General features: G+C 36.4%; 2 protein-coding genes across 2 annotated transcripts in view; both read left to right on the top strand.

Annotated features, from left to right (window-relative positions):
* LOC138691564 (zinc finger protein 678-like) overlaps window positions 1-27,133 on the top strand; it is a 225,026-nt gene that overhangs the window by 119,479 nt on the left and 78,414 nt on the right. The window lies entirely within an intron of this gene.
* Window positions 2,000-23,749, top strand: LOC138691548 (zinc finger protein 665-like). Its single transcript, XM_069813600.1, has 5 exons — window positions 2,000-2,098; window positions 6,823-6,923; window positions 10,891-11,010; window positions 14,315-14,397; window positions 17,723-23,749. Exons 2-5 carry the CDS (start codon window positions 6,828-6,830, stop codon window positions 19,632-19,634), a joined length of 2,211 nt encoding a protein of 736 aa, XP_069669701.1. The 5' UTR covers window positions 2,000-2,098; window positions 6,823-6,827; the 3' UTR covers window positions 19,635-23,749.

The following is a 27,133-nucleotide window of genomic DNA, read 5'->3' as shown; positions in this document are numbered from 1 at the left end:
CTTTACAATGGAAAACACAGCTAATGCGGTCAGTATCTCTTCTCTCATCGTATTTCTGAAAATGAGACATGTGAGCTCTCAGATAGAAGAAACTGCAAGAGCTTGACTGCGTCACTAATATTTCTGAATTCTTGTCTCTGATATAATATACTGAGTTACGTTTTTAGTTTGTCTTTATCGAACATTAGAAAAAGCTTCACACATACATTCAGATAATTTTCAGGAAATGAGCTTTTTTCGCATTCAAATTTTTCTTGACACAGAAGAGAAGATAATATCAGATTACCTATGAACTGGAATCGGGTGGTAGCTTGTGTGATAATGAGGTCACATACTTCCTCAGCTGCGGCAACCCTTGTCTGAATCCCTTCGATCTTACAACGCTTTTTAGAGTTTTCATTTTCATAGATCTCGCTGCTCAACTATACACTGTTCCATATTATTGTCTGTATGGCATTAACAAAGCTTGATATGCAGAGTCGGCCTCGGTAGCATAGTCGGTTGCGGATTCGATCCCGGCCCAGGTTGATGGCATTTAAGTGTGTTTAAATGAGAAAGGCTCATGTCAGTAGATTTACTGGCATTTAAAAGGATCCTGCGAGACAAAATTCCGGGACACCGGCGACGCTGATATAACCCCTGCAGTGTCGTTAAATAAACCAAAATTTAATTATTTTATATGCAGATTTGGACCTTAGAAATACCTAACTGGTAATGTTGTAGTTGGTTGTATAATATATCTACATGATACATCAATAAATGAAAAAAAACTGAGCCAGAAATTGAATTCAGGATCTTCAAGAGCACGCACCAGGGCGCTTCCCTCATTTATTGTGATGTTGTTAGATGTTTCAGATTCCATTATGGTTTGAAAACATTCTAGCAATGGCTCCTTCTCATGAACAACATTTACTGTTCTTATTTTAAAACTCCATCTTGTTGCCCCAGCTGATGGAATTGTCTTTAAAACAAGTTAATCTAATACAGACTGAGTGGAGATAAAGAGAAGAAAGCAGGGATACTGGATAAATAAGCAAAAAATATGCGAGCCTTTGTATTTTGTTTAGCGGCTCTTTCCATTATGAGATTCAACTGATGGGTACTTAATTTCACATTTCTCCTGAACTGTTAAGGTTCTGAACTGAATAGACTGTAAATATTGTACAGAATTAAACATTGTTGCACTTGTTATACTCACAACATTAAAGAAAATGTATTTAAAACTGCGCGCTACTGACAAGCTGCTGCAAATTTTGCAGCACCTGGTGACTCTTGATTCATGGCCAGGGACAGCAGGGGGAGGGGTAAAAGTAACGCGCAAAGCATCCGAGATGAGACTGGCAGCTCCAGGGGAGGAAGTGGGTTCACCCATAGTCTCTGGCTTCGCTCTGGCAGCACCAGGGGAGGAAGTGACTTCACCAACGATTGCGTGCATGTCAATGAGAACGAAATTTAAAAAAATTCGAGCCGCTAAATAGAGACTGTATAATAAATGTACTTCACAACATAAAACGAGACAAGAGTCACGAATGTCTGGGGGTGCTGCAGCTCCGCAGCCCCTCTTCGAAAGCCACCCCTGAGCGTTACCCATACACAAAATGTATCCCAGTCAATCAAACATCTAGAAATCCGTCAAAATTAAATAAATAAGATACCCAATATATAGGCAAATAAAAACCAATATTAACGACGCAACTTCCCTACTAATCTTGGTTAAAATAATAATTCAAACATATGATCTGCCTCTGTTTCTACAGTTGATAAGCTAGGTTGGTCTACGTTCTCTCCAAACATTAAAGAATTAAAAATGACAGCAGCTAAAACACGTCAAAATACAATGTAAACCGTAACTTCCGCCAGAAAATCCGTCACCCGTCCAAGCCTTTTCTCTTTCGCTACATTGAAATTCAATCAATTTTGACGGAATTTTTCGTCCAGTTGGCGACTTTGGTGTTTAGTCGCTACATTCACGGCAGCTTTGATTTCTTTCGATCCAGATGTCCAAGCAGAAGCAACAATCTTCTTTCATGAAAGTCGTGGATACATACTTACGCAATTCCGCACGTATTTGTTTTGTAGGATTACAATTGTGGACGAGGTAAGTTGCAAAATTTTATCTCCCATGTATATAACACAACATAAACTTCAGACTACAATATAAGCGTCGTTTTGTTTTCAATATATCTGTTTTACTATTACCACTGTTTCGTGGCACGTTCTTGTTTGAGAAATTATAATATTAAATAAGGGGGAAAAGAACTCGCCACTTTACTACATTATCTCCTTGCTTAGTTACCTCATGACTGATGTCTTATATATGTCATTTATGATATTCTAACCTGACTAAGGACTGTTGGTTAAACAAAATATCATACGATGTTTCAGCTGATATTTACATTGATTTTTTGGTGAATATTACTTATGTCCCAGACACTATAGGAACTTGATAGAATACCTTGAAAATGCCTTGGATTTATAGTACTGATCAATAGAATTTAATGGGATCACTGGGATAGCTGTAAGCCCACCAAATGCGCCCTAAATGCGTACCTTACATACGAAAATTGTCGCGAGTGAATGAAGAATATGGCCATATTTCTTTAATGTAACAGTGGCTTTCAGTGTCGCCAACATAATAATAATACACACCTAATCAAACCTAACCTAAACTCTCTCATAATGCTACACATTGGATCTAACCTAACATGTCACACAATACACACCTAATCTAACATAACCTAACCTGTCACATAATACTATGCACCTGTAGTAACATTGCTCACATTTAGTATAATTTCGTTTGCTTGTATTGCTGGCTCTGCTTCTCGTGTCAGTATCATCTAGTGTAAGTGGATCACAATTCGAGGAAGGAAATATTATGACGACTTTCATAATAATTACATTTAGTTCGTCCAGTATATATTTTGTGATATATTACAATTTGTAACGGAGTAATAAATTACATATATACAGGATGTTTAAAAAATACGGGGCATAATTTCAGGTATGTATTTCCCACATGTAGACAATCAAAATAGTCCATTGCAACATGTGTCCGGAAATGCTTTATTTCCGAGTTGTGGCCTTCACAACATTGAAATTCACCGGAACGTTTTTCTTTCCGCAGGTCGTTGCCGTCAAAGGAGACATTAAGAGGGCACTCTGACAGTTCATTCCGAGGCGAAGGTTACATTCAGTGTTGTGTAGGCGTACTTGGATCGAAGGTTTCCTGATCGATGGATAGGTATAGGTGGCCCAGTTGCTTGGCCTCCACGCTCACCTGATCTGAAACCTCTCGATTTCTACTTGTGGGGCCATTTAAAATCATTGGTTTATTCGTCTCCGGTGCCTGCTTTGGAATCCCTTCGGAATCGAATTGTGGCATGTTCTGAGGACATACGCAATACTCCTAGAGTTTGGGATCGTGTTCGCATGTCAATGAGACATCGATGTGAGGTCTGTATTCAAGCAGGAGGTGGACATTTTGAACATCTTCTGTAATGACAACGACCTGCGGAAGGAAAAGCGTTCCAGTGAATTTCAATGTAGTGAAGGCCATAACTCGGAAATGAAGCATTTCCGGACACATGTTGTAATGAACTGTTTTGATTGTCTACATGTGGGAAATACATACCTGAAATTATGCCCCGTATTTTTGAAACACCCTGTATAATAAGAATTGAAATGTGCTGTGGATGTGATAAAAGTATTGAAAATTGGTTTATAGCGCCACATTGACAGTGATAAAAGTGTGCATTATTCGTTCATTGGCTGATGGATACCGGTACTCTGTATTGACTTTTTTTTTTTACAGTTTACTAGGGCACGGACTATTTCGCATCTTCGACGTTGCTATAAGTGTAATATGTATGTGTTACAATGCTGCACATTATTTTCCCTTTGTAAGGAGGAGCATGACACGAGAATTAAACAGTGATAGAATTAGATTGGCGAGAATTAAAAAAAAAAAAAAAAAAAAAAAAAGGAAAAAAAAAAAAAAAAAGCAAAAGGAAATTATACTGTAATCCATGAACGGAAAATCCAGTACAAACAGCGCAGATTTTAGCATCCCTGATAAGTGAGAAATTACCAACGAGTTAGATACTATAGAGAGGCTAAAGACCTCTGATAAGAGCGCCCTGCGGAGGCCAACAGTACTATGGATGGTTCCCTACAAAACATAGTGGTCTACAGTACCACCAGCCTCCGCAAGGAGTGCTTATCAAAGGTACACTGCCTCTTCGAATAATGTGTCCCGTAGTTTCGAATGAATACTTTATTGCATATTCTTGTATGATACACTTTTAGTAATAATATTTCACAACATATTATTATTATTATTATTACTATTATTATTATTATTATTATAATTATTATTATTATCATTATTATTATTATTATTATTATTATTATTATTATTATTATTATTATATTTATTTTTATTAATTCTAGACTTGGGTCAGTGGAAGAGCAGGCCTTAAGTCTGCCAGGTAAAATAAAATAAATTATATTTTTCGGATACATCAATATTTAATTTAAACATTTCGCTATAGATTTTGTAAAAAGCTGATTTATAAACGAAAGAGTAATAATTAATTTCCAAAAATGTCTCATTCCCTCGGATTTAAATGAAATGTACCGTAAATAATAATATTCGTTGCTGGATCATTAAACCCTCTCAATACAGGTACCATTGCCCCAGAGAATTATAAGATAAGACGGACTGAGCAAGCGAAATATCTGTATTAATAAGTTTGTACCATCAAGAGTTTAGTATTTATTGTGTTTATAGGGCCTACTCCAATTTTCTTTTTATTAATGCGTAGGGCTCTTTTTGTTAATAAAGAAGAAAGTTAGCACTTGCATCACACACAATTTCTCATTATTGTTCAAAATAATGTAAGAACAGTTTTATTCTGCAAAAACCTCTGCTTAGTTGCGAGACACCTGTGATATCAATATTTGTTTCAAATTATATTAGACTACACTATGTCTCCATCACGCGACAATATTTGTTTCAAATTATATGAGACTACACGATGTCTCCATCACGCGACAATATTTGTTTCAAATTATATTAGACTACATGATGTCTCCATCACGCGAAAAGAAGTGTAGCTAGCTGTGGTTCCTGTTGTTTCTGATAACAATGCTAATCGTAAGTATCTTACCGTTTCAATAAATGTGGCGAGTTATGATCATGAGTAACTTTCTATTAGTGTCATTCTTTAATTATTATGTTGCATGCTAAGAGGTTATTTGTAGTTTTAATAATTGCAGCTTTCAAAAGTTCTCTGTGTTAATTCCAATTTCAAATGAATTTTCCTCAATAACTTAATTATTGGATTTTTTTTTAATTTTCGCCACTACCTTTCCATATTTTACTCCTATTAATTACATACGTCGTCTCTCTTGAAATCACCTGGTGAGCACTGAATTACATGATTTCATATTAGGTTAGATTAGCTGTAAGGTAATTAAATATGTGACGAAGCCAAAAAAAAAAAAATATTTATTTTTCTTCTGCCGAATACATTCATCCGTCTTTAAGTGCTTTGCTTTGGTTGCATTGAGTATAGCTTGTCATTTAATATCTGGGCTATATTTAGTGAAACTAATAAAACATAGGCCTACAGCTGTTATAAAACGTAAAGTTTTGTGTGTATTTTACTTTTTACTTATTAACATAGTCTTAATATGTAACTCAATTCTCAATAATACTAACTTCATCACAGTCATTTCCTACAACATCCGAGCCACGCCCCTTTGTTTTGACTAACCAAAATATGGCGGACCAATGTTCAATTGTCTTCAACTTTCAGATGTCTTTAGCCTCTCTATAGTATCTAACTCGTTGGTTGAAGTGTTAAATTTTTGAAGAGGTACCGTAGGTTGCAGTTTTCTACATTTAAGATATAATAAAAATATTAGTGTATAAGTTATAAATAAACACACGATAATCGGTAACCTAACGTGCACTGACTCATTCACTATTTTGGATCTCAGTTCATTTGTGATGGTTGTCTTTCAAATAGCCTAGTCATAAACTTGTGATATCTAAGTGTTGCACTTACAGTACACTGCTGATAATGTTTTCTCCACATTGAACTAACATGTCACGAGAACTGAACAGTGGTAGAATTATAATAGCAAGTATTTTCAAAACAATTTTCTCCTGGAGCTAAATACAATACAAATGGATAAATATCAACATCTCTGATGACTGAGAAAGTAGGCTTACAGTGTGATTCTTACTGTTATCTACTGTTGGTTAGCCTATCCTCGTATTTATACTAAATAGATGAAATGTGCATATTTATGTAACAATTTGCGTATGCTAGTCTCTGCATGAGAGATTCTGCAAATATAGCAGTTACAATTATTTTTACTAGGTCTGCCTCCGTTTCCCTATCATTGATGACATCTATTTATTTTAGTAGGTTATTTTACGATGCTTTATCAACATCTTAGGTTATTCAACGTCTGAATGAGATGAAGGTCCAGCACCGAATGTTACCCAGCATTTGCACATATTGGGTTGAGGGAAAACCCCGGAGAAAACCTGAACCAGGTAACTTTCCCCAAACGAGAATCGAACCCGGGCCACCTGGTTTCGCGGCCAGACGCGCTAACCATTACTCCACAGGTGTGGATTCTAGTTATCTAGTGTACGAGTTATCTTATTCATTTTATAGAAAAGCTCTTTTGTGAAAATGTGTACGAGGAAGTGCGATTCAAATTTGACCGTTGTAACTTGTAACAAGTGTTTGTCAGCAGTTCAGTTGCCATAATCATTGTCAGTTACATAACCTCTTCTTTCAGTTGTGATGGATGTGATCAAGATGGAGCCTGAAGAAGGTCGTTTTGGCTTACTTCCACATGATGATAAATATAACATGGAACAGAATAAGGCTTTGTCAGAGGTAAACGGATGCCTTTATATGTGGGTCATTTGCAAAATTTTGTATAACAAATGGACGATTGAGAACGTCAAAATTAAAGCACTATTTAGTGAATATTCTGCATGTATTAATATAGAGCAATGTCTCTGCCATAGTAATCAACCACCTTGCTTTACAGCACTGTTTTGAATGATGTAACAGACATGACATGGAGTAACAGATCTGACAGGTAACAGACTTGACAAAACAAACAAGCATGTGCTAAACTAAAATTTTTTTGCTTAAAAATCTTCAAAATAGCGACTTAACTACTGGACACGTGTACTATTATGCCTTCTTGATTGAATTTATATGTTGTTTATATGTTTATATGTTATTTGTGGAAAACGCAACACAAACACATCTGACAAAGTAAAAATGCACGCTTAGACTAAAACACAAAGCAAGAGTATGACACACAAACTCGCCAAATCAAAATGGGTGAACATAGCAGTACAATCAAAATGGGTCTTTGTGCACCAGCACCGAAAGTTACCCAGCAATTGCTCGTATTGGGTTGAGGGAAAACCCCGGAAAAAACCTCAACCAGGTAACTTGCCCCGACCGGGATTCGAACCCGGGCCACCTGGTTTCACGGCCAGACGCGCTGACCGTTACTCCACAGATGGGGGACTGTTACTTGGGGACAAAGTATTATTCCTGTATTCCGCACCAACACCTTCTGTAAACCAATGCACAAGATTATGAACAATAAAATCATTCTAGACGAGGCCTTTCATACAAATTATATGACTACTGACTCTGGAGTGTGTTTACGTGCATTCATTGACATCAGAATTGTCACGGTATGTTTGGATCTTTAATATTGCAATCCGACAGAATGAAAATTCCGCTATCTTTCCTCTACATATATCTTTATAAAACGGTTTCCAGCATATCAATCTTTAACTACGAGGGGGATCCAGGAAATAACGACCGTTTTGTTGTAATAATTAAAAAAAAATTATTTATTTGAAAAAACAAAGTCTGTTTATTTCTCTACATAATCACCACTTACATTTAAACATTTGTCGTGTATCTGTTCACTAGCTTTAGAATTCCCGTGTTATACTCCTCTGCCGCCAGTTCATTAAGCAAGGTGTTCACTGTCTTCTTCAACTCTTCATCACTTCCAAAACGTGTACAACCCAGAAAGTCTTTCAGCTTAGTGAAAAGGTGAAAATCGCTAGGAGCAAGGTTTGGACTATAGGGCGGATGATCAAAGATTTCCCAACCGAATTGATCCAGCAATTCTCGAGTTGAAGCAGCAGTGTGCGGGCGGGCGTTGTCGTGAAGAAGCACAACTCCTCTCGAAAGCATTCCTCGCCTCTTGTTTTGAATGGCTCGCCGTAGTTTTCGTAAAGTCTCACAATAACGATTTGCATTGATTGTAGTGCCTTTTGGCATGAAATCCAGCAAAAGAACACCTTTGCGATCCCAAAAGACAGTAGCCATGACTTTTTGTGTTGAGAGAGTCTGTTTGAATTTTCTCTGTTACTTGGGTGATGAGGGATGATGCCACTGACATGATTGCCGCTTGGTCTCTGGGGTGTTGTGAGACACCCAGGTCTCATCACCAGTCACAATTTGATCAAGAAAGGCGTCTCCATCTGTGTGATATCGCATCAAGAATGTCAATGCTGAGGCCATTCTCTGAGTTTTGTGTTGGTCACTCAGTTGTCGTGGAACCCATCGTGCACAGATTTTGTGGTAGCCAAGATGTTGCGACACAATTTCACCAAGCAAAGAACGAGAAATGTCAGGAAAGGCAATATGCAATTCGTCGAGTGATGTGCGCCTGTCTTGCAAGATTCTGTCGTTCACTTTAGTCTTCAGGTTTTCTGTGATGAGTGATGGGCGTCCGGGTCGAGTTTTATCGTGGACATTTGTTCGCCCATTGTTGAACATTTCGCACCATTTTCTCACATTTCTTTCATTCATTACAGTATCACCACACACTTCTTTCAATTGCCGGTAAATTTCTGCAGGTTTCAAATGTCGGGCATTCAAAAATCGAATCATGCTCCTCACCTCACAGTCGGCGGGATTATCAATCACGTCGTTCATTTTGAAGTAACACAAAATGCACAATGGCGACTTGTTGCAACCAGTACTCACAACATTATGAGAATACATGTTAAGGAAGCCAGTTGACCTTCAAACAAGGAAGGGGAGTCAGCTGCGCGGCGGGTATGCGCGAACGGTCGTTATTTCCTGGATCCCCCTCGTATTTCGGTGCGCATGCGTCGATCTCCTTCGACCTCCTTAATGAATGCTCGAGGGAAGGGGGATTGTCGTGGGAAGGACAGTCGGAACGTGGCGCCAGTTGGAGAGTTGGTCTCATGTGAGTCGTTAAGAGGGTAGAATCAACTGACTAGGAGAGATCAACCAACCGAAGCTTGACCTCTGGTATGTTATGAGTATACACCGGTAACTTGGAGATTGCCATTGTGAGATGGGTTATGTTGTAGGTCGAGAGATTTTAACAGTTACGTAAAAGGAGCTGTTGCTGAATAAGATAATCTTTTTATTTATTTTTGCAAGTTTGCTCTTGTTTCTATTTAAGGGAAAGATTATAATGCTGGAAGATATTCTTGTTACTTATTGTTGGAAGTTTGCTGTTAATTCTACTTGAAAGAAAGATTATAATACTGGGAGATATTCTTGTTACTTATTGTTGGAAGTTTGATGTTAATTCTATTTAAGAGAACGATAATAATACTGGGAGATATTCTTGTTACTTATTGTTGGAAGTTTGCTGTTAATTCTATTTGAAAGAAAGATTATAATACAAGGGGATATTCTTGTTACTTATTGTTGAAAGTTTGCTGCTAATTTAATTTAAGAGAAAATTATATTAAAGGGAGATATTCTTGTTACTTATTGTTGGATGTTTGCTGTTAATTCTATTTGAAAGAAAGATTATAATAAAAGGGGATATTCTTGTTACTTATTGTTGAAAGTTTGCTGCTAATTTAATTTAAGAGAAAATTATATTAAAGGGAGATATTCTTGTTACTTATTGTTGGAAGTTTGCTGTTAATTCTATTTGAAAGAAAGATTATAATAAAAGGGGATATTCTTGTTACTTATTGTTGAAAGTTTGCTGCTAATTTAATTTAAGAGAAAATTATATTAAAGGGAGATATTCTTGTTACTTATTGTTGGAAGTTTGCTGTTAATTCTACTTGAAAGAAAGATTATAATACTGGGAGGTATTCTTGTTACTTATTGTTGGAAGTTTGCTGTTAATTCTATTTAAGAGAAAGATTATAATACTGGGAGATATTCTTGTTACTTATTGGAAGTTTGCTGTTGATTCTAAATAAGAGAAAAATTATAATACTGGGAGATATTCTTGTTACTTATTGTTGAAGTTTGCTGTTAATTCTATTTAAGAGAAAGATTATAATACTGTGAGAAATTCTTGTTACTTATTTTTGGAAGTTTGCTGATAATTCTATTTAAGAGAAAGATTATGGTACTGGGAGTTATTCTTGTTACTTATTGTTGGAAATTTGCTGTTAATTCTATTTAAGAGAAAGATTATTATACTGGGAGATATTCTTGTTACTTATTGTTGGAAGTTTGCTGTTAATTCTATTTGAAAGAAAGATTATAATAAAAGGGGATATTCTTGTTACATATTGTTGAAAGTTTGCTGCTAATTTAATTTAGGAGAAAATTATAATAAAGGGAGATATTGTAATTTTGGGTTTTCTTTTTCCTGTATTTCTTTGTTTTTTTAAGTTTCCTCACTTAAACACTAGTGTAGTGGGGGACTGTATCATTGAATTTTCATTCTGTCGGATTACAATATTAAATATCCAAACATACCGTGACAGAATTTAATAATGGATTGGGGAGACATAAAAATAGTCACAGGCGTTTCGTGAACAGCTACATAATTATGATTTATTAAATAATTGTTATTAATTCTATGTTGCAGGAAAAAAATGTATTAGACTTACACATGACTGAACTAAAGACAGATGATCTGAAATCTGACGTAACATTTGATGATACTCCTGTGCCAATTGATTTTCCCATCATGAAGAGTGAAGCTGAGGTGAGTGCTGTTTACGAAGTGTGTTGGTCTGTAGTTCACACTGTGTTATATACTGGCTGATGTGGCTGCTACACTCAGACGACCAGGGAGTACGATTGTTGCTCTGATGCTGTCCATTTCTTCATCCTGCTATCCTTTGTGAATTTTCCTCACCCAGTTTTTCTGGTAGAGACTGCGATGCTGAATGGTCAGTAAATCATACGTATTTTGAATTTTTAATCACCGCTCATAATTTATATCAGAGTTCACGGTGATTTAATAATCAGTGCAGTATAGAGTGGGGTCAATCTCAATTACTCTGGCGGTATGTGCCAGTTATTTTGTGCCTGGTGTAGGAAATACCGTTAATTATATATTATTTGTAATTCATCTTTCGGCAGCTAAAATGTACATTATTATTGTCTATTTCTGTGGATAAATTGCTGGTAAATACGTTCGAACGTCACAATTTACAAAGACATCTTTAGAGTTCTGTTGCCATCCTTTTCCACTTTTCAGCAGCCACCTCACACTGACTGTGACATGGGGAGGATCTTTTTATCATGTTATCGAGTCCAAACTCCTGACATAAATCAAGAGACTGGATTGGGAACAATAATATCAAACCAGACTCGGGAAAAGTAAAAATTCAAGAGGCCATAAGGGAAGGAAGGTTAAATTCAACGGTATAAGAAGTACCTTACATTGCAAACAATTAATTCATTCATTTTTCATTCATTCATTTTATTCCATAGTTCTTATATGAGCAATGAAGCTTTAAGATGTGGAACAAGTCATATATTTTAGAATATTACAATTACAATTTTTACAAATTTTTATAGTTTTACAATTTATTAATTTTCTACAATTTTTATAATTTTGTGCAATTTTTTACAATATTTTGGCGAGATATAGTGAGATGAGGTGAGGTCCGAGGATTCGCCAAAATATTACCTGACATTTGTCTTTTGGTTTTGGAAAACCTCGGAAAAATCCAACCAGGTAGTCAAATCAAAGGGGTTGATGCCAAGGACTCGCCATAGACCATCCGGCTTCAGTCCCACGGCTGTGGAAATCCTCAGAACAAACCAAAGGCCAAAGGGGGATCCAACCCAAGCCCGAACGCAGCTCTGGATCAGCAGCCCAGCGAGTCTGCCGACTGAGCTACATCGATGGCTCTACTAAAAGTATACACTACATAGCCAATCAGATTATTAAATTTACAAACGCAAACGATCATTTATCAGTTGAGCTATATTAATAGTAGAAAACAAATAAGTTAATTAAATTTAAGGCATAAATAATTTAACCAGTTGTGATATACAGAAATTGATCATACATATCTTGCAGACTACTTCAAATTACAAACACAAACATTTTATCAATACAGCTATATAGATTACCATTCAATTTTAAGCATATACAATTCATCGGCCAAAACTATATAAATATATACAATACAAAGTAGCATACTTTCATTAAGCTATACAAATTTATGCAATTAATATCAAGTAGATTAATTCAATTTACTGTATAATCATAAACAATTCATCAGCTGAGCTATACAGATTACTATACAATTTACAGCATATACAATTCATCAATTGAGCTATACAGACTACCATTCAATTTACAGTAGGCCTATGTACAATTAATCAGTAGAGCTACACAGACTAGTAATCATTTTGAAAGCATATACAACTCATCAACCAAACTATACAAACATATTCAATTAAATTAGTTCAATTTACAAACTTATTTTCGTTAAGCTATACAAAATTATACAATTCATATGAATAACTGTCATGTTAACGCATCAAGAAATCCAGAAGCCGAGGCTAATAACTGTCTTAATAAATTGGGCATAAAGAGAGAACAATTGCTTGCAGAGACTAAAAAAATAACTGGTACAACGCTGAGAATTATATTAAGAGATGAGGAATATAAAAACTGGTGCACATTCAAGCAAAAAGGCAGAGGTGTGCCATTATTTCAGGAATACATGCCAGCTAACCGTTGGATAAAAATAAGGGGTGGTCTTTCTGTATCCGAGTGGAAGGAGGCAATTAAAATGATAGGACAAGTATCAAACGTGCGTCCCATGCCAGGTCGGTCTCAGGATGGCTCCCAGTGCTGACATTCCACATCTTGGGATTCTGCCAACATAGAACTTTCATCCGGAATACTAGACGCCATGCAATACGAGAACTTATTGCTAAAACTCTTCCTTCCTTCTACGAGGTTCACCAAGAAGTCCACTGCCTTGCAAAAAATCGAAGTTCTCGGCGAGTTGAAACCATTGCTATTGATAGAGGAAATGACAGAGCAAATATCATCGGTCCCACTGTGCGCTTTGAAACTACAGTTGAACAACCCCTATGAGTACATGAAGAAAAGAAGATCATCTATGACCCTACAACTGAATACTATTATTATATACAAGGACAGATTAAAGTGTTCGAATTATTGTTTGGAGTAAGGGGAACAATTCCAAAATTCTCAGCTAAATGTTTTAAGTCTTTTGGAATTCCTTTGAAAATTTTGAAAATTATTGCTGTAGACGTAATATAATATTCCGTTCAGACTTCACGTAATCACCTGTATACCTAAATTTCCTTATATTCTATCTGATTACTAATAATTATTGAATAAACGTAATTTCCCAAGGGTTGCTTCGATTTGAAAATCATAATCAAAACACAAATGTTTATTTTTATTTTTATTTGACTTTTGGCAACCCTTACTGAAGGGCAGCTACGTTGTGGGATTTATATATAACATGACAGTACGTGGAAGAATCACCGTGAATATTCACACATGAGATATTTCTTCCATTGTTCCTTACACGTTCTGAATTATTTTCCCTACATTTTCAAACTCTCTTAGAGTTTTACAAACCTTCATTTGTTTAACTTAGTTGTATGCTTTCTATAAATCCTGAGATAACTGAAATAGTTTCGAACTTTACTACCAAAAACTTTGCGTTACCAATTTTACCACAACAGTTTGATTACTTGTTAACTGCGTCTTCCTGAATCCTACTGACATATGACCTTCCATCACATTTTTCGAGTGTCATTTTTATTTTCTCTTAAAATTTACTTCTTGTTTATGGAATTCTTATTTAAAACGGGATGTTTCTTAGAAAATGCAGATTATTTTCTCTTTTAATTTGTTGAATTCGTTTGAATTTTTCACCTAGAATGTTTGAACTTTTTACTGAAATAAGTAGGATTTAAAATGAAGTCTACAGCATATAAACTGTTGTGCATTGATTCTTGAACTGCTATTGTCCTATAGCTTCGTTTTACAAAATGTCTTGCAGGAGGAGGCACATGAGTTAGACCGAGTGGAGGAGGAGGTCAAACTGGAAGTAACGACAGAAGAGAATGAAGTCGTTAATGAGGGGTGAGTGAAGTGTGTGAATCTTTACTTCGTTGTTGGTTTGACTGCTTTATTTTAGCTATAACGTCGAAGGATATAAATATGTACTACTTAAAATCAACATGATTTTTGTACAAATGAACGACTCAGTATTCTGAACCGCCATGTCTGCCTGTAAATGTGTCTGTATGTTTCTTTATGTGTTTGTCTGCCTTTATATCTGCGAATCTGGCATTCAGGTATAGCACCCTGTGAAGTAGACTTGAATAATTTGAAGTTAAAAATTGTTTCGTTGCCGGGTATCGATCTGTAGGTACGTTAACAGGAAAAAACCACAATTCAAGTTACACAGTTTGTGTGCACTCAGAGTTGAGTTTCTGGTGTCTTGTCAATTAAAGAAATTATCCCCAAACTAAATTCAGCATGTTTTGCTATTAGATTTATGCAAAAGATAGTAAATATCAATACCTCAAAAACAATTAACTTTGCATACTTCCAGTCGGTAATGAGTTTTGGAATAATATTCTGGAGAAATTCCACGGATAGTAACAGTATATTCCTATTAAAAAAAAAGAGTAATTAGAATAATAGTAGGTGCCATATCTAGGGAATCTTGTAGAACTATTTAAAAAAAACTACAAATAATGCCCATGGCTTGTCAATTCTTTTCATTAACAATCTTCCTCTTATGTAATCGTGAAAACTTGGTAACTAATTCAACAGTTCATAGCATAATTCACGTCAAAAAATGACTTTCATACTCCATTGTGAACTCTATCATGCTATCAAAAAGGAGTGGGTTATATGTCAGTAATAATTTTTAATAGCCTCCCTGTCGATGTAAAAAATAAACTCAAAACATATTTAGGGCCAAATTAAAGAAGTTCCTAATTTCTCACGCCTTCTATTCTGTAGGTGAATTCATGACATTCAATAACGCTTCATGTAATTGATACTAAAACTTTGTGTTGTACTAGTAGACAATATTGTAAATCTCTTCTGTATATATTTCATCTAGACTGATTATAAATTCAGACTCTATAATAGTATTAAGTTTTTTTGACTTGTTCCATATTCTAGCTGTAAAGAAATGTATGAATATCATGCAATTTAATAAATACAATACAATAGAATCCACCTGAGTAGCTCATTCGGTAGAGCGTTGGTGCGCTAAGGCAAACGTCCTGGAATCGATACCCGGTCCAGAACAATTTTTGTCTTGAAATTATTTTTATGTCTGTCTGTCTGTCTTTGTAGCTCTCTGTCTCTCCTTCTGTCTGTGTGTATGTTTGTTTTCTATGTCTCCAACATTCCGCCTATCCATACGTCGATCCATCCATCCACCCATGCATCCATCAGTGTGAATAAAATTGAAAGCAATTTGTAAGTATATTAATTTTAGTTTACTCTCATTTTCCATTTGCAGTCTCCAAACCCTAGAAGTGGATCAGAATAATGTAATCCCTCAGTATCTTTACTTTAAAGTTTCAATATTTTTACGTCATTGTTTATTTATTTATTTATTCATTCATTCAGTCATTTATTTATTTATTTACTTATCTATTTATCTATCGATCTATCTATCTGTTTGTCTGCCTATCTATCTATCTATCTATCTATCTATCTATCTATCTATCTATCTATCTGTCTGTCTGTCTGTCTGTCTGTCTGTCTGTCTGTCTGTCTGTCTGTCTATCTGTCTATCTATCTATCTGTCTGTCTGTCTGTCTGTCTGTCTGTCCGTCCGTCCGTCCGTCCGTCCGTCCACCTACCTACCTATCTTCACGTCATGGCGGATTATGTTTTGCGTCATTATACAGTGAGGCCACAAAGTTCCGTTACCCCTACTATAGTGAAATATACAGTGAATAATGAAATTGAGAACTGAGTCCAAAATTAAAGCCACAGTAAAAAATAAATGGGAAGATTTAATATATAAATATGTTAAAGAGCACTTCCAGATATCATATGCAAATCACAAGTTTGAAATATCAGGTTATCTACTGTACATGACTGCCTCGTCAGTCACTTTCGTATAATTGCTATACGATGTTCATCCATCCAGAAAGTAAGTTGCAATGGCCGATAAAGAAGACAAATAGAGCAATAAAGAAGAAATACTTATTTCATTATCTACAGAGTTTCATTGGCTACTTGTCAGAAATTATTGCATCCTGTTGATATTACTGTATTAGTTAAGTTCAATTTATCGTAATATTATATTTGACTTAACTTCAGTATTAAATTTATGATCCTTCTATACGTTTTTGTGGTAATTTTAAAGATACGATGGAAAGATATGATGTCATAGATGACGTTACTACTACTGCCATACGAGAATTAAGTAAAATTATTCTCTTTTTTTTCTCCTTTCTCTTTTTCTTGTTTTCTCTGTTTTTACATATCTACATATCCACAATTACACTCAACTTTTATATATATTAACTACCTATATTACATTATATTCACTGATCTGTAAATTTTAAATTATATAGAACATTGTGCTTAATAAAGTTGACTTCATTCAATGACTTCAGAAATAGCTAATAGTGAAACTATTTTAAGCTTAGTTACAGGTTTTACTCGTGAAGTAATAGTCAAAGTGCATAATGAATAAAAAATGGTGATTAGGAAATATTATATACGCTTAACTTAATGTCATTAACTCCATAAATATTTAATGAAATCGTCAATTTATAAAAACAACCTTGCTGTACGTAACTATTATAACTATCTTGTGGCGTCCTCTATGACATCATAACCTTCCATTGTATCTTTAAATTTACCGCTCTAGCTATACTATGTAAAATATAAATCATAAATTTAATATTAGATTAAAGTAATCACGTTATCTAACGTTGGATGTTATGTCGATACTACAAACCGGTTAGAAACCAGGCGGACTTGTTCCATAGTTATCAATTCTCGCTGTATCTAGAAGGCATTTTGTATGGGAGTAACTGTTAGCATGTCTGACAATGATATCCTGGTTGGGAAAATTACGTGGTAGAGATCTTTTCCTCTGTTTTCCCTCAACTTATTAAGAGCAAATGCAGGGTAACTTCCGGTGCTAGACCCTGTAGTCATTTCACTGGCATTATTATTTATCACCTTCATCTGACTCAGTCACCAGAAACTATAGCTGTTGACAAAAAATCTTAAAATATATAACTAAGAAACTATTTATGAGAATTAACTTGAATGCAATTGTTGTATATAATCAAATAATTTTTAGCAATATTAAATAATGTCTAAATGTAATATATTTTTCGTAGATGCAGTTTTATTTTTGGTGTTTTATTCTGGTTTAGTCTTCATTGCTTGAACTAAGAGGACATTTTGTTCACAGCATTGGACTGCGAGCTTTCTGCGACAGTATTAAAGATGAGTACGTGGAAACAGGTGAGAAGACAGTCAAATGTGATGTTTGCGGAAAGTGGTTTTTCGACTCTGCAATGCTCAAAAACCATTCTGTTCTACACACGCGCAATAGATCATTCATTTGCGATGTTTGTGGTAAGGATTGTTTGCAGTTGGATCATCTCGAAAATCATGCACGTGTACACACAGGCGAGGAGTCATTGCGATCTGATTTATGTGGAAAAAAGTCGAATGATTTGAAAAGACATTCACGCATGCACAAAGGCGAGAAACCATTTGATTGTGATAAACGTGCGAAAAGAAATTCGCAGTCTTCTAGACTGAAGAAAGACGCACTCTTAAACACTAGGGAGAAGCTATTCTGTTGTGATATTTGTGGAAAGAAATTTTATCAATCTTGTCATCTTAAAACTCATGCACGTGTACACACAGGGGAAAAGGCATTCAGTTGTGTAATATGTGGAAAGAAATTTTCGCAACCCGGTAATTTAAAGAACCATGCAGTTATACACACAGGCGAGAAGGCATTCAGATGTGATACATGTGGAAAGAAATTTTCTCGAAAGGGTTGTCTGAAAAAGCACGTACGTATTCACACAGGCGACAAGCCATTCTGTTGTGATATTTGTGGAAAGAAATTTTCTGAATCTTGTAGTCTTAAAACTCATGCATTTCTACACACAGGGAAGAAGGCATTTACTTGTGATATGTGTGGAAAGAATTTTTCGCAATCTGGTGGTCTACGGTCCCATGTACTCGTACACACAGGGGATAAAAGATTCAGTTGTGACGAATGTGGAAGAACATTTTTGCATTCTAGTAATCTAAATAAGCACGCATGCAAACACACAGGGAAGAAGGCATTCAGTTGTGGTATATGTGGAAAAAAATTTTCGCAATCTAGTAATTTAAAAATGCATGCATCCGTACACACTGGAGAGAAGACATTCATTTGTGATGTATGTGGAAAGAAATTTTCACAGTCTAGTAATTTAAAAAAGCATGCACTCATACACACAGGGCAGAAGGCATTCTGTTGTCATATATGTGGAAAGAAATTTTCTGAATCTAGTTTATTGAGAATTCATACACGTGTTCACACCGGCGAGAAGCCATTCTGTTGTGATATTTGTGGAAAGAAATTTTCTGTATCTAGTAGCCTTAAAACACACACATTCGTTCACACAGGGAAGAAGTCATTCAGCTGTGATATATGTGGAAAGAAATTTACATTACTTGGTAATGTAAAAAGGCATGCAGTCGTACACACAGGGGAGAGAGCATTCAGTTGTGATATATGCCAGAAGAAATTTTCGCAATCTTGTACACTAAAAAATCATGCATGCATGCGCATAGGGAAAAGGACATTCAGTTGTGATATATGTGGAAAAGAATTTTCGCAATCTGGTACTCTAAAAAATCATGCTGTCGTACACACAGGGGAGAAGGCCTTCAGTTGTGATATATGTGGAAAGAAATTTTCGCTCTCTGGTTATCTAAAACGGCATGCACTCGTACATACAGGGGAGAAGGCATTCAGTTGTGTTATATGTGGAAAGAAATTTACGCTATCTGGTCATCTAAAAACTCATGCATTGATACACACAGGGGAGAAGGCATTTAGTTGTGATATATGTGGAAAGAAATTTACGCTATCTGGTAATCTGAAAAAGCATTCACTCTTGCACAAATGGGAGAAAGCATTCAGGTGTGATATATGTGGAAAAACATTTTCGCACATTGTTCCACTAAAAAAGCATGCACTCGTGCATACAGGGAAGGAGGCATTCAGTTGTGGTATATGTGGAAAGAAATTTTCGAAATCTGGTGGTCTAAAAAAGCATGCATTTATACACACAAGGGAGAAGGCACTTAATTGAAATACATGTGGAGAGAAATTATCGGAATGTGGTACTCTAAAAGAGCACGCACGCCTTCCTACACACAGGAGAGACGAATAGAAATTGTCACTATCTGGTACTCTAAAAAGCATGCAGTGATACAGACAGGGAGGAGAAGGCATTCATTGTGATATATTCGGAAATAAATTATCGAAATCTATTAATCTAAAAAAGCATGCACTGTTACACATTGGGGAGTAGACATTTAGCTGAGATATTTGTGGAAAGAATATTTCGGAATCTTGTACTCTAAAACAGCATGCAGCAGGGAATAAGACTTCAGCTGTGATATATATGGAAATAAATTTTCGTAATTGATAGTCTACAAAAGAAAGCAGTCGTACACACAGGGAAGAAGTCATTCAATTATGATATACAATACTGTTTGTGAAAAGTTTAACACCCAGAAACAAAGGTCCCAACGACTACAAACTCGGGAGATGTGTAGAACTGTCTACTACCAATATTTGATTACGTTACCAGAGAGATGGCGTACACATTTTCCCAAGAGCGAAGTCTCTTGTGTCACCAGCAATGGGAATGTTATGCCTTGTTCAGTAAGTGCAGGGCTTCGAAACGAAGGGGAAACGTCAAACCTGCTGCAGGTATGCCTCGTCGACGTGGAAGGGCGGAATATCAGCACGTGAGTGATTCCGAACTGGGCAGAATGGTTGGTTTCCAGGAAGCAGGTTTGTAATACCGCGACATTTCGGCTCGTACAGCTCTTACTGCTGCGACAGTGATGCGTGTGTGGAACCAGTGGATAGAAGGGGGTCGTACGCAGAGACGGGCGGGTCTGGACCACGTATTGTGACCGCCATGTTAACGGCATGAACGTCACGGACTGTACAGCTTTATCCACAGTGTTGATTCGACTTTGGAGTACTGCAACGGACATAGACCTGTGTGCGTCAACGATTCGTCTTCATCTTTTGAGGGCTGGACTAGTGGCTCGCATGTCGTTGCGTCGGCTTCCATTGTCCAGAAACCGCCTGGAGTGGCCACGTGAACGCCTTCGCCGGCGTGATGAGTGGCATAATGTAGTGTTTTCGAACAAGTCCCGCTTCACCTTATCCTACAATGATGGCCGCATACGTGTTAGATGCTACCGTGGTGAACGCAATCTGAGATCCTGCATTGTTGAGCGGCATAGTGGACAAACGCCCAGTGTGATGGTTTGGTGCGCCATTGGATACAATATGCGATCTCGCCTTCTACGTATTCAGGGCAATCTGAACAGCAGCTACTACATTAGGGAGGTGTTTTAGAGCCCTCCTTCAGCCAACTCCACATGCCATATTTCACCAGGACAATGCCTGGCCACTTGTGGCAGGGTTGTGCATGCCTTTTTCGAAGAATGACGGGTATCACTGCTTCTCTGGCCTGCACGTTCGCCAGACATGTCGCCAATGGAACATGTCTGCGATATAGTTGGTCGGCAACTTGTTCGTTGTGGTCCTCCAGCACCCACTCTTGAAGCTTTGTGGACTTGCATACAAACTGCGTGGAAGGCGATTCCCCAGGAACATATCCAGACCCTCTTTGATTCCATCTCACGACGCTTAGATGCTTCGCACCATATTGAAATCTTACGGTCACAGATCAGGTACAGTTGTGTAATTCTAATGATTTGTGTATTATCAGGTACTTAATCTTTGGTATCAATTTAATTTCAGTCACACGTATCCTTCTTGGTGTTTCAATTTCCACAAACTTTAGTGTATGTGGAAATAAATTTTCGGTTTCTGGTATTCTAAAAAAGCATTCACTGTTACACACATTGGAGAAGTTGAAATATATGTGGATAGAAATTGTTGGAATCTGGTACTCTAAATAGCATGCACTAGGGGATAAGACGTAGAGTTGATATATGTATGAAAAGCAATTTTCCCACAATCTGATATTCAAAAAAAAAAAAAGCATGCAGTTATACACACAGGGAAGGAGGTATTCAATTGTGATATGTTATGAGGAAAGAAATTTTCGCAATCTGGTTGTTTAAAAAAATGCGCTCATGTACACAGGGGAAAGAAATTTTCAGAATATCGTTTTGTAAAAATAATTCACTGTTACACACAATGGAAAATGCATTCAGTTGTGATATCCATTTATTTAGTGTTCTGCCCAAGGGCAGGTCTTTCACTGTAAACCCAGCATTCTCCAGTCTCCTATCATCTGTCTTCCTCTTTGTTTCCTGATATAATCGATATAGCTTAATGTCGGCTATCGTCTGATATCTTCTTCTACCCCGAACTCCTCTCCGGTTCAACTTTCTTTCCAGTGCACCCTTCAGTAGGCAATTTCTTCTGAGCCAATCGTGTTATATTTGGAAATAAATGTTCGGTATTTGAAAATGTAAAAAATCAGGCAGTCGCACACACTGGGGAGAAGGCATTCAGTTTTGTGAGATCCAAGTCGCTTACCAATTTCTTTAATTTAAGCGGACTCAGAGGGCGTGGATTGCCATCTTGCAAGTCCGGGCACAAATTTAGATCATCTTCTGTGTTCGAAGCGCATGAGGTACTCCCTGGCACTGATGTTGGTGGTATTGGAATTGCAACATCTCATCCATGTGACAAGCGTCACTGCTGATGTCAGGTTTGGATGTATAATGTCCGCCTGACAGATATTTTACACTGACAAAAGTAACAGTCATCATAATGATTATGTTACACGTCAAACTATAGGAATACCAAAGGATATATGGTATGCCGCAAAACAAATGACTTTGAAATTTTTGCTCAACTCCAGTCAACGTTTACCTAGCAACGAAGTAGGCCTATTTATTTATTGTATGGTATGTAATAGCAAATAGGATACTACTACATTAGTGGAAAGTAATGATTAATAACACGCATTTGGTTAGCGACAGCTCACCAATGCCATCTAGCGACTCGCTATGAGAACAAATACATAGGGTGTATCTAAACTTATAGAGAAAAATGTTAGTTTGATATTTAAGAAGCATAATAACTAATAATAAATTCAAAGCTCTTTCTTTTTGTTATTGTACCCTTGTCATCTATATGAATTGTAAAATAAAATCTGAATTTTAGTAGTTCTGTATATAATACAATTCGTAGCTACAAAACATATTGGTATAGTTCATGTGAAATAAGCGTATTGTTTGTGAAGAATTTTGTTGTGAATAAAATATCTATTACAGTAACGCTAGTTTCACATTAAGCCGTCGAATTTGAGTACTGGTAATATAATTAAACTGTTCGTAATAATATCTAAGGACTGCCTTCGTGGTCTGTTGGCCAGCATTTTGGCTTGCAGATCCGGAGGTCCCGGGTTGGATTCCCGGTGAATTTTTCTTGAAGAAAAATTACCTGCGTGTCTAGAGTCTGGAAATTTGTATGAATGTGAGTGTGCCGCGTTAATATTAATTAACCAATCATAAAAATATAAAATACATCAGGACTGTCGCTGGGCAGTAACCTGAACACACTTTTCAGCGTCACATTGTTGACAAGTAACTCCATCTGTTAGCACAACCATAAAGCATCTAATAGATGCCATAGAGTTACCAACAACGAAAAAAAATAAATTACTATCTAAGAATAAGTAGCAAACATGTCACTATATAGGCCTAGTTTATTTTTCGAGACCCGGGGCCTCTAGGATTTATTTAACGTAGTTTGAATTTAGAAAATAGACAAGGAGACTTAGAAATGAAGTAGACAAGTACCGACTATACTTTTTTATATTCATATATACAAGATTACCTCTGATTTAGGTTCTGACTAATACCCTTGTTCATATATACGTAAAGCGGACTGATACGTATACAGACTATTCCTAACCCAAATTTATCCTTCTTATCGGGAGTAGTGCATGTAAATATGTGGCATATAAGAGATAAGAGATTTATTTTATATATTTGTCTTTAGTTTTGATATGTTTACATTGGTATCTATATTTTTTCAGTCAGAAATAATGTAGAGCACTTTTAAAAATTTATATTATGGTTTACTTAATGATGCTCACAACTGCAGAAGTTATTTCAGCGTCGCTGGTGCCCTGGAATTTTGTCCCGCAGGAGTTCTTTTTACGTGCCAGTAATTCTACTGACATGAGCCTGTCGCATTTAAACACACTTAAATGCCATCGACCTGGGCCGTAATCGAACCCGCGCCCTCGAGCATAGAAGGATATATATATATATATATATATATATATATATATATATATGTATGTATGTATATTTATGATGTTTACATCCAAGTTCAGAGAATTCATAATCCATATTAACTTGATAGAAATAGTTCATGATTATCTGTAGCTTCGTATCAGTGCGACTCCTGTGTTTAATCTCTAGACTACGTCCACGGTTTCGTGTTACAACTTATTACCTTTTCAAATACAAGATAACAGCTTTTCTCTCATCGTTAAATGTTAATTTGTTTCACGTAGTGGCACATTCTAGTATATACAGTCACGAAGCTTGAGTTATGAGGGTGCTAGGAACAATAGACTGTGCCGCTTTGTCTGTAACAAGGCGATATTAGCGATCCTAGTGGTTAGCAACTATTTATGGATGCATATTTACTACGTATTGAGTTTCGTGACTGTATATACTAGACTTCGGTAGTAGCTTGCGCACGTTCGCCATTATACATCGGCTTCCTTCGTCATTGTAGGCTGGATAACTGAAATATTATAAGTGTCGACTTCATTACCACAGGTATGTATGATATGAGTGTGGAACATTTCCATTATTGTGATTGCTCATTGATCTGTTACTATTATACAAACCAAGATATGCTCATGTTATGTTTAATTTTCGTACATATGTATTGAAATGTTACTGCAATGCAAGGCAGATTGTCTCGTGTCGAATGGTTCACTTCTTCCAACGTTAATTTCACAATGGTATGCGCGTGTTTGTTACTGTGGAAACGACGAAATCTTTGAAATATTCTCAATTTGCAGCCAGTTATTTCTTTTGGGAAATGTGATTACAATTCTAACCTAGGCCTAATAAATACAGGCTGCCGGTAATGACTCTTCTGCTTTGCATATGTTTCTTTTGATGTTAATTTATTAACCATAATACGGCGTACTGTTACATTTGAATCTAGCCGTTTTTCATAAAAGCCTGTTATGCATTAACTCGTATCTTACGGCAATGAAAGGCGGAGAAGAGAAATAATTTTACACTTTTGTCTCCTTCCTGTTTCATTTCCTTTTCCCACCCCCTCTCTTTCTCTTTCCCCTCTTCCTTCTCACTCTCTGTTACTATTGCTGCACTCCAGTATTAATACGTATTTATATATTTTAATTTTACTTGTCATATTGAAATCACCGGGATTCGATCTGGGAACCTTCTACTTGGTAGTCTTTCAACTGCAACATTAAACACCAGACCATAACATTGTTGAATATTCTTCCTTAAAATAATTTACAAAATATAATGTGTTTGAACTATCGAGATAAATTACCCGTAATTTATTCGTGTAAGCTACTACTGAAATTATCTCGAAAACAGAGAGGGAGAGAGAGAGAGAGAGAGACCGCTTCATTTGCGTGATGTGGGTTCCGCATACTGTGGAAAGATGGCAGAACTGTGACTCATTTTCAAGTTGCATACCACTTCGGAGGGCCACGTTATGCATGATGTGTATTTGTGAGTTATGTCTTGTACTAGGGTGAGTGTATGTGTAAGTTTTCTTGTAAGTGTAGTGTAGGGAGTGAGTGAGGACGATGATGAAGGTAAACCCGGTGCCGGCACATACCTACTCCTGTCGAATAGCACCAAGAGAGTCGCCAGGCTTAACATTCCCTTCCGACAGACGAAGCACTATCAACAGTGACATATGCCTTCTCTTCATATGCAGAGAGATTTGGGATTTAACTCTGGCATATTGGTGCACAATTTAGTGATTTAGTTGTGCACCTCCATCTCTTCTAGTCCCGAGGTAGAGCTAACTCGGCGGATTTGTCTCAAAGCACATTTTACGAACGATGTCCGTATTAGAGTGTTAGAGAAGGCCGTATAGCCTTAACTCTGCCTGGTTAAATAAATTATTATTATCATTATTATTATTATTATTATCATTATTATTATTATTATTATTATTATTATTATTATTATTATTATTATTATTATTATTATAGTTAAAAACTTCGCATTGTCATTTCATATATTTGACGCGAATACAGTAACATTGATAAACTGTTGCTACAAGATATTCACACATTCTATCCTGGATATGGCCAAACCAGTTGAAAATCGTTTTTATTCATTTATTTATTTATTAGTAACTGTCTTCTAATGAATATGAGTAGGCTACTAAAATGGTGTCTTATTTATATATTTGTGTATTAATACTTGCTCTACCTGCAGGTCCCTGTAACTCCATTATACTTTCACCATAACCCTTTTATATTATGCCTCAATCACCAAAAACAGATATAATAGGGGAAAAGGTGGAAATATGGGCTAGGAGTGGTTATATGGTCTTTTTTGTTTCACTGGGTTATTTAACGACGCTGTATCAACTACGAGGTTATTTAGCTTCGATGAAATTGGTGATAGCGAGATGAGACCGAAGATTCGCCATAGATTACCTGATATTTGCCTTACGGTTGGGGAAAACCTCTGAAAACAACCAGGTAATCAGCCCAAGCGGGAATCGAACCCGCGCCCGAGAGCAACTCCGAATCGGCAGCAAGCGCCTTAACAGACCGAGCTATGCCAGTGGCTAATATTGCCTACCTCGTTTTTAACTATATATGGTGTTTTTACCTAGAGGAAAAGTTCTAAAAGTACATCTCGTGTCAATCAGTCTGCGTGCACAAAGAGACAAACCAGTTACCTTTGTGGTGTGGATGTGGCTGTTCTTTGTGGTTTTCAACATTTTCAAAGTTTTTGCAGGTATGCAGTTTCAATTTTATTGAAAAAAACATATTTCGTTTATAGAAATCACGCTTGATGTCTTGCACTGATTAAGAATAGCTCTATCACATGACATAAGAGTAAGATTTCTTTAGGACAACAATTGCCATACATACTCTTAGAAACCTTCTTGAGTCAATGCTGCTAATATGGGCTACCGCTATAAGTCAAATATTGGGTAGGTAGCCCATATTACCAGGACATTAACACGTTCCGTATTTTCACTATCGTGATTTGTGTTATTTGTTACAGAATACTGCCATTGAAGTGACACAGGTTTCCTACTTATGTTTTTTTGTTTTTGCCAATTTTATTTTCAAATTTTTGTGGTAGCCCATATTGAGACCCCACTACCTATAAAGGACCACTTCGCATTTCTTTCAAAAAGTAATTATATGCAAATATCTATTGCAACTATTGACCTTTAAGACTTGAAATATTGTATATGAATAATTATTTTGTATGTCAATAAAGATATCCAAGCAATATGCCACACCATTTTCCATTATTATGAGGGAAAGAAAATGGTAGCCCATATTTCCACCTTCTCCTCTATGTAACATATATGCTAGTG

Source organism: Periplaneta americana, chromosome 16 (genome assembly GCF_040183065.1).
Source record: "Periplaneta americana isolate PAMFEO1 chromosome 16, P.americana_PAMFEO1_priV1, whole genome shotgun sequence".
Classification (NCBI taxonomy): Eukaryota; Metazoa; Arthropoda; class Insecta; order Blattodea; family Blattidae; genus Periplaneta; species Periplaneta americana.
The sequence above is the reverse complement of the archived record's forward strand: the minus strand, read 5'-3'. Positions and strand labels throughout refer to the sequence as shown.